This window comes from Manacus candei, unplaced genomic scaffold (assembly GCF_025592945.1).
Source record: "Manacus candei isolate 608988 ecotype Guabito, Panama unplaced genomic scaffold, ASM2559294v1 h1tg000126l, whole genome shotgun sequence".
Classification (NCBI taxonomy): Eukaryota; Metazoa; Chordata; class Aves; order Passeriformes; family Pipridae; genus Manacus; species Manacus candei.
This window is the reverse complement of record NW_026138174.1, coordinates 1,214,329-1,227,849: the sequence shown is the minus strand read 5'-3', so window position 1 is coordinate 1,227,849 and position 13,521 is coordinate 1,214,329. Positions and strand designations below refer to the sequence as shown.

The 13,521-nt window shown below is 46.9% G+C and overlaps 1 protein-coding gene across 2 annotated transcripts; it reads right to left on the bottom strand.

Moving 5' to 3' along the window:
* Positions 1–234: 234 nt before the first annotated feature.
* Positions 235–12,919, bottom strand: SIK1 (salt inducible kinase 1). 2 transcript variants are annotated; one of them, XM_051770800.1, is made up of 14 exons: positions 12,695–12,919; positions 12,374–12,596; positions 11,516–11,632; positions 8,832–8,895; positions 8,463–8,624; positions 8,055–8,179; positions 7,817–7,940; positions 6,631–6,854; positions 6,228–6,377; positions 5,457–5,579; positions 4,986–5,211; positions 4,020–4,295; positions 3,252–3,483; positions 235–2,459 (listed from the first exon to the last, which is right to left on the bottom strand). In XM_051770800.1, the coding sequence occupies exons 2-14, from the start codon at positions 12,515–12,517 to the stop codon at positions 2,039–2,041; spliced, it is 2,388 nt and encodes a 795-aa protein (XP_051626760.1). In that variant the 5' UTR covers positions 12,518–12,596; positions 12,695–12,919; the 3' UTR covers positions 235–2,038. The 2 variants fall into 2 exon arrangements, with proteins under 2 accessions (XP_051626760.1, XP_051626759.1); XM_051770799.1 differs by having other exon boundaries at positions 12,374–12,919.
* Positions 12,920–13,521: the final 602 nt, after the last annotated feature.

The window sequence follows — 13,521 nt, the reverse complement described above, 5'->3', positions numbered from 1 at the left end:
GGCACCACTCATTAACAGGAGTTCAACTCAACCAGTTTTCTCTCACTTTGAAGCTTCCAGACCATGGAGTAGCAGTGGCAAGCTGGGCATGCACCAATACAGACACACAGGTACAACACACAGATAAAGAGGTCGTTTATGGAGAGCCACAGACAGAGCCACATGACATCTTCAACCCTTCCTACTCCCACCAATTAACCTGGTCAGTCTTTGGCTTTTTTCTTAAAAAAAAAAAAAAAAAAAGAACAGAACAAAACAAAAAACCCCAAACAAAACAACAAAACAAACAAACAAAAAGGTCTCTATATTATTTGCAAATGCGTAATACTGCAGGTTGCATGAAGCCAAGGTAACTTGAAGGCACCCTGTGTCACACTAGAGAGATGGGTCCTTTAAGCATTTAGACAGAATGCAGCTATTTTCTGACATTCAGATGGCAGCTTCCAGCCAAGCTGGCTCACTGTCTGCTCACCTGCTTCCAAAGTTCGCACGCACTCCCTGACTCATTTCTGTAGGAGCACGGCCTGCTCTCCCCTTTATACCCAAGCAAAACTTCTATTGACACCAACAGAAGTCATGGTCTGCCTTGGAAGGGGAGCTGGGGTTTATACCAGAAACACAACATAAGCATATTACAAAATATAAAAAATAACTAGTGTTATATAGTTTTCTGCTTCCTATTTATATACATATACAGCATTAAAAACCATATGAAAAAACACCTATCTAATCCAAAACCTCGTTTTGCTAATATGCCAAAAACAAACCAACCAAAAACAAACACACCCAAAGATTGTGCTGTTTTACTCACTTTTTAATACAGTTTTGTTCAGAAAAAGCTGTACTCTGTTAGAGCAGAATTCTGTTCTAGCCTATTCCTTTTGTCTTTGTCAATATATAATTATAACCTCAATATTGCACATTTCCCCAAGAGTCAGTTCTGTTTGGACCCTGATAATGAAATGCATAAAAACATAATTAGCAGCTGAAATAACAATGTGCAGCACTAAGAAATACCCCTCAGGCAACTTCGTAGTCAACATCCAGGAGGGACTTTTTAAAAAGAAAACCCTTCCCATCACCCCACCGGTACTGCTGCTTCCCTCCTCAGTGCCTCTGCAAGAATATGAATAAACTTAGAGTTTATAAAAAGATTCCTAAAGATTATCCAGACCAACAAAATATATGCAAGTGTGCACGTGTGTATATGTAGACACACACCACTCCCAAACAAACATCCCTGCAAAAGACCAGGCATTATGCAATTTGGATCCTGATATCAAGGAATACATTTTCAATAGTTACTGCTTCTGTACTAATTAGAAGCGCATGTTAAGCTTTTCCAGCTGATGTATCAAGCAAGAAGTTCACAGTTTTCATTTAAAGTGTATGTATCTGGGAGGTGTGGAATGGGGATGTTGGTTCCTTTAAATAAAACGAGTGTTAACAGGAGGGAAAGAAAAAACAACAAATGGCAATGCTTCCATTTTTGTCTCCTATGAATGCATAATGCTGCATGCCACTGGTTTTCTGTTTATTTTCTTTAAAAGAGGTAATCATCTTCACAAACCCATAAATGAATATTGTGAAAAAGGGAGGCTCTGGTCCCTTCTTTGAAAAGCCTCTCCCTGCTGTGTCACCACTACTGACAGCTGCTAATCTTGCATAACAGCAGAGCTGTATTGGTCTGACTTGAGTACAGTACCGAAGAGTTCTTCCCCAATCACATCCCTCCCTGTCCCCACAAATGCCCCACCCATCTTCCCCATCATTATTTTTCCTTTAAAAAAAATTTCAGTTCCTATTCGTATTTGTTCAGTGCAAGAATAGTAGAAGCAAAAAAAAAAAACAAACAAACAAACAAAAAAGACATACATATTGCTTGTTTCAGTCCTATAAAGTTGCCAGCTTTCTGAGCCAGACAGCCTCTTCACATACTTCAAAATTTATTGCTTCTGAGAGTCACTCGTCCGCACGACGCCAGCCAGCCACGGAACAGCGGCGAAAAGTTCCTTCCCCACAGGAGCAGCCAGGGCTCTCATTTGACCAGGACGAACTTCCCAAGCTGGCTGGAAGTCAGGTCCTCCATCTCACAGTCCCCGTGCTGCAGAGCGACGGCGTCGTAGCCCGGGGACTGCACAGAGAAACTCTGCTGCTGGGAGAAGGTGGTGCCCACGGGGGAGGCGGTGCCGCTGATGTACAGGTGCGTGTCCAGGAGGTGAGCGGCCGAGGACACCGGGGAGACGCTCACCCCGAAGAAATGAGGTTGGAGCAGCTGGCTGCTGCCAGCAAAGGCCAGCTCAAAGGAGTTCTCTCTTTGCAGCTCCGACAGCAGGATGGAGTTGGACGCCTTGCAGGTACCTGGGCTCTCTGAGGAGGGGACGCCGTTCGCTGCAGGTGCCTGAGGAGTTTGGGGGCAAGCTGTCTGGAGTAGTTGGTGATGCTGGAACTGGAGCATTCTGAAAAAAAAAATACCAGGTGGAAGAGGTTAATTTACATTGCTAGGATGGTTTAATGCCCTTCTCCTCCGTTTCTTTCCCCTAACACTGACCATAATTTTCCCCTTTGTTTCCTTCTCTCTATCAAACCTCTCCTTTCCCAGTCAGTCCAATCAAATCAAGCTGCCCGTGCCAGGCCAACCTGTTTTCACTTGGCTTTTCCTCAGGCTGGAGGGGGCCACTATCAACAGAAAGTTTATCTAGTCACCATTTGGCCAGCTAATAATAGATGTTCCAGAGACAACGTATGCAGATAAACCGGAAGCTCAATTTTCCATCTTGCTTCTATGGGAATGAAGAGGTGCCACCACACATGACATTTGAGGCCACTGGAACTGTGCCTCCTTTGTGGCCTGTAACTTTTCCAAATTACAAGGTCTCACTTCCCTGCCATGAGAAAATTACAGGAGGAGGCAGAGAAGGAAAGAAATCATTCCCAAAACTAACAAAGAAAAACACAGCTTGCAATGGGGAGAGGCAGTGCTTTCCCCCCACAATACCAAATTGCTCCTGAATTCAGCAACCTCCAAATATTTGGACGTTGAGATTTTCTAAGTGGAATTGCACGTCCTGTGTTACGTAGCCAGGGCAGGAAGCCACAAAGGAAGCCAAGCAGTTTTACCTGCTGCCACACAGCAAAGGTGGAGGATAGGAATCCCCAGCGACCAAACCCCCAAACTCTTTGGCTTTACTCCTCCTCGCTTACCCCAAACCAAAGTAAACCCATCGAAAACAGGAAAGCTCCTCCCTCACCTCTGCTGCTGCAGCACCTCCTCCAGGAGGCTTCTCCCCTCTCTGCTGCTCCCACTGCTGCTGTACATGCAGGTGTTGGGCTGCGTGTGTTGGAAGGGGCTCATGCCACTCCTTGCTGCCCGAGAGGAGGAGGACTGACACACCTGCCGAGCAAAGCCTTTGATTTTATTCAAGCCGAGAAACCCCTTGGCTCGAGCGTTCTTCCGCAGCTGCTGCCTAAAAGCCTTCAAGCCTGTGGGACACGAGGAAAAGAAATGCACTTTAATCCCCCTCAGCATTTGCCTAGGAGCACACTTTACAGATCAGCCTTTCGAGAGGGCAGCTGCCTTCATGTGAGTGAGAACAGGGCTAGAGGAGACCATGACTCTTCAGTTCGCGTCCACCCCTCTGCCTGATGGTCAGGGCAGGATTTAGGTGACACAACAGGGGTTGGGACAGCTGCAGATGGACACACATGGCAAAGGAGAAACCTGACAGAAATCATGACGTTGTGCACTCCATATTTTAGGAGGAAGGTGGAGCCTGCCATCCCACTCACGGCAGCAGAAATATCTCCATGGGCAGGCTGAATCAGTATCTGAGAACCTTTCCTCTAGGCACCTCCCTCAGGGCACCCAACCTTCCTTCAGGGACCACGAATACAAGAGGCAGAACGTCCGGCCTCAGCGTAACACCGACACGGACAAGCAAGTATCCCTGCATCCTGCCCTTTCCTAGAGGCTGTTGGAAGGCTGCAATTCCCCAGCAACGAAGCAAGGAAGGCATTACCTTGAGTTAATGAGGTATCAGATGCTCGCCTTCCTTCTTGGAAGCTGACAGGCAGGAGAGAAGCACCTCCCATGCAGCCCTGGGCTTGTAACACCGGAGCGTCAGACTGGGAAGTTAGGAAGGGCGACGTCATCCTCACTGTGGCCGGGCTCCCCGTCATTACCTGACCTGCCAAACAGCTGCTCAGGGCCACTGAGCTGTCATTTGAAGATGAAGTAAGGCAGCTGTCTGAACTAGTTCCCTCTGTGGGGCTGGCAGAAGAGGAAATGACTATACCTACGGAGGGGAAGGAAGGAGAGAAAGAGCATTCCCAGGATGAGTACGGGAAGGAACGAACATGACATCAGAGCCTCCTGCCCACCTACACTGGCACTAATAAGCAGGTGCGAGCTGGAGAGGTGTCCAGTAACTCGTGTTGTTGCAGGGCTTGACTCCAGCAAGGGGTCATCAACAAATAACCTTAGTTTGGGCTCCTGTCCAGCTGGCAGGGCTCTGCCAGCAACTCCAGCCTCACCAGGCTATGCTGGATCAGGCACACAGTGTCTCTTGAGCAACACCAGGATTATTGTCTTGTGAACAGTTGTGCTGGTTTGGGTGGTTCACAGCGCCCGAGTATGTACCAAACACAGTTAATGATGAGTTTTTTGTTAAGTTCAGGCACTCCCTCCTCCCCTGGAACAACAGCGGGAGTAAGCAGACAAGGCTTTTGTCCTGCTTATGAGAATGCCCCCTGCTGAAGTGATTTAGATGAAACACAACAGCACAGCTTCTCTTCTTTAAGGGATATGCTTATCTGTGGGAAGACAGGACTGCGGAGGGCAGAGTACAGACCTCTTTTCTGGGCTTTCCTATCCCAGTCAAGGTAAAATCAGCACACACTCCCTGGGCATTTGGCCTCTATGGCATTCCTTCTCTGTTCTTTTCCTCTGCCTACGGACACCCTTCATCTCTCCCAGACTTACTTACATGGAGGGGCATGCTGGTAGAAATGGGTGGTCACTTCAGCCAGCGTGTGCCTCCTGCTGGTGTTGCTAGGGATGCGGATGGGGTGGTCATATGCCTTGATTTCATCCTCCAGCTCCTTCTCTTGCCTTACTTCTTCACTGATGGTGGTCTCCAGCAGGCTGTTGGGGGAGATGGAGCGGTTCCGGAAGAGCCCGTTGAAGTTGTTGTCCACAGGGAAGAACACAGGCTGAAAAACAGGGCAGATCACAGACTTAAGGGTGTTTTGCTTATTTCTGCACTACCTTTTAACACTCTTCACAGTCCTTCATGCCTTCAATAGGAGTATTGTCTGAGAGGCTACAGTGACACCAGGCCCAAATGCCAAACAAAAGATCGAAGGAAGAGAACAACAGTCACAACCCCTATTGTTTTGGATTAGCAGAACAATGGGAGGGGAGAAAAATAACACACAGTTTAGCTGAGAACACCAACCTGTAATGGATTGCTTATGTCACAGTCCATTTCTGCCTGCAAGGATGGCTGAATCAGGCTCTGAGGTTGCTGGTAAAGCAGAGATGATCGCAGGGTTTCGCTAGAGAGACTGTCCTGAGGCATCTGGAGAAAGAGAGTGGTGCACAGAAGCCATCACATACACTGCAGTTCCACGTGACTTTTGAGACATTAGAGGCTCCAAGAATTTCAGAGCCACCTTCCCTGCAAGCTTTTTCTTCCTACTTCCTATGAAAATTAACAAAGCTAATCCATCAATGCCAACACAAACACAGAACTCCTTCTGCTAAGTTAGGCAATTTAACTGGAAGTGCAATTTGAAAAGGCACCCAGACCACACTTCAAAGGGGGTGGGAGTGAGGAAAAGAAAAAGAATGTCAGAGAAACACACAAACTGACTCATGGAGTACTTCTGAGCATCCTACAGGTTATGTAACAAAGAAGTGTTACCGAGCCATGCCCAAGAGGACAAAAAATGAGAAGTCAAGTCTTCTGGTTCGTTAATGACCTGCACTGGAGGCAGACTATTCTTTGGCCCATGACCCACAGTCGCTTCTTAGGAAACAGGCCATTAGTATTCAATCAGCCTCTTGCTGAAGAACAGCAGGCTGTGTCCTGTCAGAGGGCACCAATACCAGGACTGGTTTTTCAAGAAGCCTGACAGTGACAACCTTGTACTTTCCCGTAGCGAGCAACAGAAAAAAAGCAGATCCAAAGGACACATCTTCCCAGTAAGCAAGTGCCTTTCCTCACCTCAACATTGCTGATCTCGGAGCTCCTGGGCCGTTGCTGGCGGCCGGTTGCCGGACGACTGGACAATTGGCTGCTCCGATACTCCTTGAGGCGCTCCAAGAGCAGGTAATAAATTGCGGCAAAATGGTTGTAGCTGCTGTTCTGCAGAGACTGGGAGACATTGAAAGGACCCTTTTGAGTTACAGGTCACTCAGGACACACAGGCAGCCAAAACTCGTCACTTGTGCCTCGTAACAGCACACTCAAAAATCAAGCAAAAATCCAGGAGGGCAGATTTTACTATGAAGATTTTACTATGCTGTGACACCAGATCAAGGCCAGTCACTGCATGACACACATATGACTGCACCACTGGAATTCTGGTAGTCACTGAAGATGTATCTACAGGGCAAGCACTTCTCACCTCCACAGTCCTCTGCCTGTCGATGCCAAGCGTTTGCATGATCCCAAGGACCTGTTCGTTGTAGTCACCCAGGTTGGAGTTGTAGTTTTGCATGGAGAAGGACAAGGACTGCTGCTGCTGAAGGGATGGGTCAGCTTGCATCCACTTGTGCTGCTTTATCTGGGAAATGGTTATCCGCTTGGTTGGGTCCACAACCAACATCCGCCGGATTAGTGTTTCACAGTCTGGATGACAAAGACAAACTCGTGAGCGAGGCGTAAAAACAACAGCCCAGCCCGGGGTCACTGCTAAGAACCCTTCCCAGCAACAGTGTGTGATGTCTATGAAAACACGAATTAAAGGTTTCTGAGCAGCTGATGCCTGGTCTGACCATCAGATATTCCAAACAGCACAAGAGATGTCCCCACATACACCACAAAAGCAACATGTCACCGCAGGAAATGAGGCTGTACTGGGTATTGGCACGTTTCAGGTGGCCTTGCACCTTGCACAAGAGCTAGTTTTGAGAGGATGCAAGTTTAATGTTGTTACATCCACATAAAATAGGTGGGAATTTAGTACAGAACCCCATCACATACAACTTCCTTATCCATATATACTGCTTACTCATTTATAACCAGGAAATCAAAGCTGTTCATGGCTATAAATGATAAAGGTCAGACTTCATAAGATGATTTTCACGTGAAGACAGAGGCGTGTTCACTTGTTTTGAAATCAAATCAGAGAGAGGTGATAATAATCTTCAGTTCCTTTTTCTCATCAGACTGTTGGGAGTGCTCAAGAAACGGTGCTAAGTCCCACTATTTCTGCTCTCCTTGGCAGCACAGTCACACTGGAATACACCCCTTCTGCATAGTTAAAATATCTTAGAACTACACCCATCTCAGCACTGCAGGCTAGCCTCATTAAAATCCTGTTTTCTCTCTTTTGTGAGTGATTATTTCTCCAGCTAGGATGTCAGGTATTTTTGTAATCCATAGGGATACTCTAAGAAAGGAAACGCCAGCCTTTTAGATGCACCATAAAGCAGATCCCAGAAAAGAAAACATGTGCAACCAGCCCCTCATCTCTAAGTGCTGCCCCACAGAAATCACTGGCTACATAAAGCAATTCCCAGCTGCAAACAGGGCAGCTATTCTTTTATTTGTAGGATCTGTTCTAACATTAAGGGTCTGGAAAAAAGCACCTTCGGACATGAAGTATGGGATGCGGAACCGCCCCTCCAGCACTCTTTGCCTCAGAGTTGGCAAATTGGGTCCATCAAAAGGCAGAGAACCGCAGACAAGGACATACAGTACCACCCCAAGGCTCTGTCAACAGAAAACAGCACAGCATATGAGTGACTCCAGGAAAAACAATGATTTTGGAAGCCCACAGACCCTCACGCAGTGTGAAATGCGGTTTCTGATGAATAGCAAGCTCACCCATATATCAAGGTGAGGTCCTTCATATTCTTTGCCTTCAAAAACTTCTGGAGCTGCATAGGGTGGGCTTCCACACCAAGTGGAGAGGGGCTCTCCCGACTTGTAGAAGTTTCCAAAGCCAAAGTCTGAAACAAAGGTAAAAGTCTGGGGTGAGACAACATTCAACCACATACTAATATTTCAGAAGTAGTAAAAGATGTAGAGAAAGGAATGGATGTGTTGTTTTGTTCTCTGCCTATTCATTTAAGCTACTTTCTTCTGTTTGGAAAGCATGTTCTGAGAAATATCAGCAACCTTTGTTTTATTTTCAGTTAGCATAAATACATTTACAGGATCATCCTAGGGATACTAAATTTGACTACATGCCTAGAGTTGTTTATAGAGTGTAATAGTAATATTTCTTATTACCTGCTAACTTGATATTCATGTTAGCATCTAGCAGAAGGTTCTCTGTTTTGAGATCCCTGTGCACTATGTGGTGGCTGTGACAATATTCCACTGCTGAAAGAATCTGCCAGAACTTCTTCCGCGCTTCACTTTCACTCAAGTGCCCATTGGAGGTCAGATGATCTGCAAGACAAAACCAAAGAGGCACAGGATTTAGAAACGCCTGGAGGAAATTTTTCATAATCCTGCAGGTGCTGTGCTTGCTGTTTGACAGCTGATAATGCCAACCCTGGGTTTTCAATCAGAATATATCTGTAACTCAGGAATTACGACAATAAAGCCAAGACTTCTAAATCTAAAGAACTGCTAGATCCAGCAGTGAGGACTTACCAAACATTTCTCCATTCTTTGCAAACTCAGTAACAATGTACAGCATATCCTTTGTCTCCATAACCTGTGAAGACACAAAAGGACATGATTTAAAAAACAGCAGAGGTCTGTAATTTCATTCATTTTTCTACGCGTATTCTCACACATATCAGTTCAATTTTTTAGTTGCTGCAGCAGCTGGTAGTAAAGGCAGCTAATTTTGCACCACGGTGTTCTCTCCAAGCACACTGGTAATGAAAAAGATAACAAATCAATCCTTATGTGCCTACACTACACAATGGCTTCTCAGGCCATTGTTCTTCTCACCATTACCATGCCACCTAATCTCCATACGGTAATAGATGAGCATTTCGATAATTCCACACACTTCCCTGAACTCCTCTTTTGCTAAATACTCACATACAGTTTTACACTTCATTTGATGTATTTTGAACGTGCAAAGAACACTTTATCTAAAGTTGTCTTTGTTTCAGGGCTAGTGGGGGCTCAGATCAGCAGAAATAGCTGCAACTTGGACAAATCAAGAAGGAAGATCAAATCCCCCGCTCCCGTTTGGAGTTGGCAGGGACACGTCCAGCCTCCTGTGCAAGTGACAACAGGCTGCTGTTTGTGTAACAGCAGTGCTTGATGCACATCAACAACTGTCAATGTATCAGCCAGAGTTCACCTATCAATCTAGTATTGACTTGCTTTGATATTTCACAATTTTCTCCTTTGGAGGAAAAAAAAAAAGAAGAACCAAAGCCTTAATGATGAATGAGAAGTGCTGAGCATTTCCAAATTCATCTTCAGTTACCACAGCACACCTTTCAAATGCTGCATTTCAGATTTTAAAAAAAACAACATTTCCCCGGAAACATTTCCCTCTTAAGGAGCAGATACTTTGTTTTGGAACCGGGAGGCTCACAACAGGTTAACAATCAAAAAGAAAAAGCGTCAATGCTACTTCAAAGGCTGTAATTTCCAGGGTCCTAACATGTAACCTTTTTCAAAGACTCTTGTCCTCCCCTCTCTGCAAGTACACACAGACACGAAATGAAAATAAACAAACAAGGAGCAAAGGAAGAGAGGTTCCCAGTTTAAAAAACTGAAGGAAAGTGTTCTGGGAAAGTTGCCAGCTGGATGAAATTAAGACGCGGTGCTGAAACTAAAACAATGATGAAATAATACAAGAACGCACACCCTACATTGGTATGTCATCTAATTCCATCCCTGCTTCTCAGCCTCCACCAAACAGGTGAAGCATCAGTTACAACAACAAAGAAAAGAAAACTTCACTGAAAAGAAATTATGGTCCACTACCAACGTCATTTGCTCCATCAAGTGAAGTGGTTCAACTAGATGGAATTTAACCTGCTTTTCTAAATGCTTCAAAATAGTATTTTCACCCACATCATTCCACTGAAATGAAATCAACTGAACTGTTAGAATGTTTCTGTATATCCTATGCTGCCCCATGGGCAGCCATGACGTCAGCTGTTAACACAGAACCACTTTTGTTATGATGGTTAATACTACAAATACAAACACTGCATGTGTGTCAAGGTCTTCAGAAATAATGCCTTGCCAAAGCACCTGCCTTACTGGCTCTTCAGCCTTACACGTTAATTAAACTTTTTTTTTTTTTAATTTCTTTTTAAGCTAACAAGCCCAACGGTAAGATCACAGCTGATAATAGTATTTACTACTCCACACAGACTTTCAGACCTGCTGCTTCATCCACATCCCCCTCTCTCCCCCCTGCCCTTCCAGACAGGTCCAGACAAGCTGATATCTCATCCCTGCTAACAGCACAGGCTTGGACTAGATGACCTTTAAAGGTCCCTTTCAACCCAAACTGTTCTATCATCTTCTTCTTAAATCCACACGGCATTATTTAAGATGATTAAGAGGAACTTACACCAAAGGCTAATTAGATCGAATATTTAGAATTTGCAAAGCAGTCCTCGTGATCCTTGTGATCCTGTTTTCTGCACAACACAATAATTTGCTCCTATGGTTAAAACCACCCATTAGTGCAGAAACTGAACAGCTCTACAACAAAATTCATGTTATGAAACTCTACAAGGTCATAGATATTTAAAATTCACTTTCAAAACTACACAAAGTGGAAAAGAATAACCAAACAGGTAATTTTTTAGTATATTCTAAGATATACCAACATTTACTGCCTTTTAATTTTTTTACTAATTTAATTCTTACATTAGAATTTCACTTAGAATTTCTACTTAGATTAATTAGGTTTAATTGTTGTTGGTTTAAATCCCTTCCACTTAAGGCAAACTCAACTTTTGTGCTTCCTTCTCTACCACCCTACACGAGTCTAAGCCTTCCTCTTATCAAAAGCACGTAACAAGTTCCAGTCTTCTAAACTATAAAAGCAGAGGAGATAGGAAAGGCAAGTTAATCATAGAAGTTCAGATAACCTGCTCCGCGATCCGAAACAAACATCAGCCTGGTTTAAACTGTAAATTTTACAGTGCATTTTGTCAAAAAGGCTGTCTAATGTACCAGGGTCTTGTTCAAAGAATGAAGAATTTTAAAATACCCCTCTCATTTCAAATGGTTTTCGAAAAATATTTCAATATGCGTTCTCTCTGCAAATATTAGATGTAAAATCATGTGCAAGAGAAGAGCACAAGTATATCTCATCTACGTGCTGCACTCCAAAGCTGAACTCTTACCTGATATAGCTTGATAATGTGGGGATGATTCAAAAGCTTCATTATCTGAACTTCTCTATAAATCTTCTCCAGATTGCTTGGGTCTAACCTTGTTTTGTCTATTATTTTTATTGCAACCTGCAGATTTAAAAACAACCCCAGGTATTACAAAATAGGTACTCTCACTGTCCAGATACCTTAAAAAAAAAAAAAAAAGAAAAAAGACACCCCCCGCACAGACACGCCACTTACAAAATCCAAGTAAAGTAGCTTTTAAAGTAGCTTTTTAAGTATGGACTTGACAAAGCTGATTCTGTTTTTCTGAACCACACAGAATTCCCGACACAGAACGTTTTCGTTTTTCTTTTCTACGTCAAAGGATTACACATAAGGTAGTGAACAGAACTGCAGAAATTAGCACTGGACAGGATTCTGCAAATCTTTTAATCCGTCCCATGCCAGTGAAAAACAGATTCCTCCAACAGAATATTTCCTACTGTGGTGACTGATACGATTTAAACATGCACTAGAAATATAGAAACGTCTGCACTACCCATTAATAAATTATTTCTGCGAATAACACCCCAAGTTCTTTGTTCTTGAACGAGAAAAAAACTAAACCCACAAAAAGTCTTTCGAAGACCCTTAATGTGTCGGGCTTTTCAGCAAACTGAGTGTGATTCAACGAAGCTACCGTAACACTCAGAAATGGGGTGTTTTCAGGTTGGTTTTTCACATATATTCTCGCTCGGTTTTAATTTTACACACAGCGGGAAAACTTGAAGATCCTCAGAGGAGGAGCCGCATCAGCCGCGGGTTCCGCAGCTCCGCGGAGCCGCCGCGCTCCCACCGCCATCCCCGGACCTCCAGCGCACTCACCTGCGTCTTGGTCACCCTGTGCCGGGCCAGCTTGACCACGGCGAAGTTGCCTTTCCCCAGGGTCCTCTCGATGTCGTAGAAGCCGACTCGCAGGGGCCGCTGCGCGGCCGCGGGCGCGGAGCCGTACTCTGACATGATCACCATGGCTCAGGGCGGGGGGCGCGGGCAGCGCTCGCCGCGCCTTTAGGACGGGAGCATCCGCGCTGCCCCGGGCTGCTCGCACCTGCACGGAACACGGCACGGCTCACACGGGCTGTCCCCGCCCCGGAGCCCCGTCCGAGCCGCCGGCAGTCCCGCTCTCGCCCGCCGGAGCGGCCGTACCTGGCGGTGCGGTGCGGGCGCGGTGCGATGCGCTGTGTGCGGCGCAGGGTGTGCGGGCGCGGGTGCGTGTGCGGGCGGGTGTGTGTTGTGAGCCTGTGAGCGTGTGTGTGTGTGTGTGTGTCTGTGTGTGTGTGTGTGTGTGTGCGCGCACCGGGGGGCAGGCGGCACCACGCGGGATGTCCCGGCCCCCCGCCCTTTCCCGGCGCCCTCCTCCATCCACGCACACCCCGCCTTCCCTGCCTCCCCGCCCGCCTCCTTCCCCCCGCCCACCGCCGAAAGCCGAGACGGGCCCATTGACGTCACTTTGACGCCAGAAGGACGCGGTCCCGGGCGCGGGGCTGAAGGGGAGCGAAGGCACCGGGACGTTGCCAGGGAACGGGCGGCGCTGACGCGGGCGCTGATGGAGCCGTCGCCCGGGAGACCCGGGGGGGCGGTGACGTCAGGGCGGAGGGAGGGAGGGATGGGGTGGGATGGGGTGAGGGGTGGGGGGGGTCGTCGGGGTCTCCTGCCCACCCCGCCCCATCCCATCCTCCCGCCGGGGTCGCTCCCCGCTCCCGACGGCGCGTCCCCGCAGCGCGGCTGCGACCACCGCGCCGGCCCGGCGACAGCACCTGGCCCTGGTGACCCCCGGTGACCCCCGGCGGGGGTGCCGGGTCCCGCTGTCCGCAGCTACAGAGGCAATCCCAGCCCCGTGTCTCGGGGACACCGACAGGGACAGTCCAGCTGGCGGGAGGAAAAGTGCGGCTGCAGAGCTGCGGGGGACATTTATCCCTAATCCCTGTGAACGCCCACCCTTCGCAGTAGTGCCGGCGGTGGGACACTGACCC

Excerpts from the sequence above, each read along its gene's own strand:
- SIK1 (XM_051770799.1), bottom strand. The coding sequence starts at position 12,517 with ATGGTGATCATGTCAGAGTACGGCTCCGCGCCCGCGGCCGCGCAGCGG. Across the intron at positions 8,180-8,462 it reads CATGAATATCAAGTTAGCAG|ACTTTGGCTTTGGAAACTTC; the intron begins GTAATAAGAAAT and ends CCTTTGTTTCAG. Across the intron at positions 6,378-6,630 it reads ACAGGCAGAGGACTGTGGAG|TCTCTGCAGAACAGCAGCTA; the intron begins GTGAGAAGTGCT and ends AATGTCTCCCAG.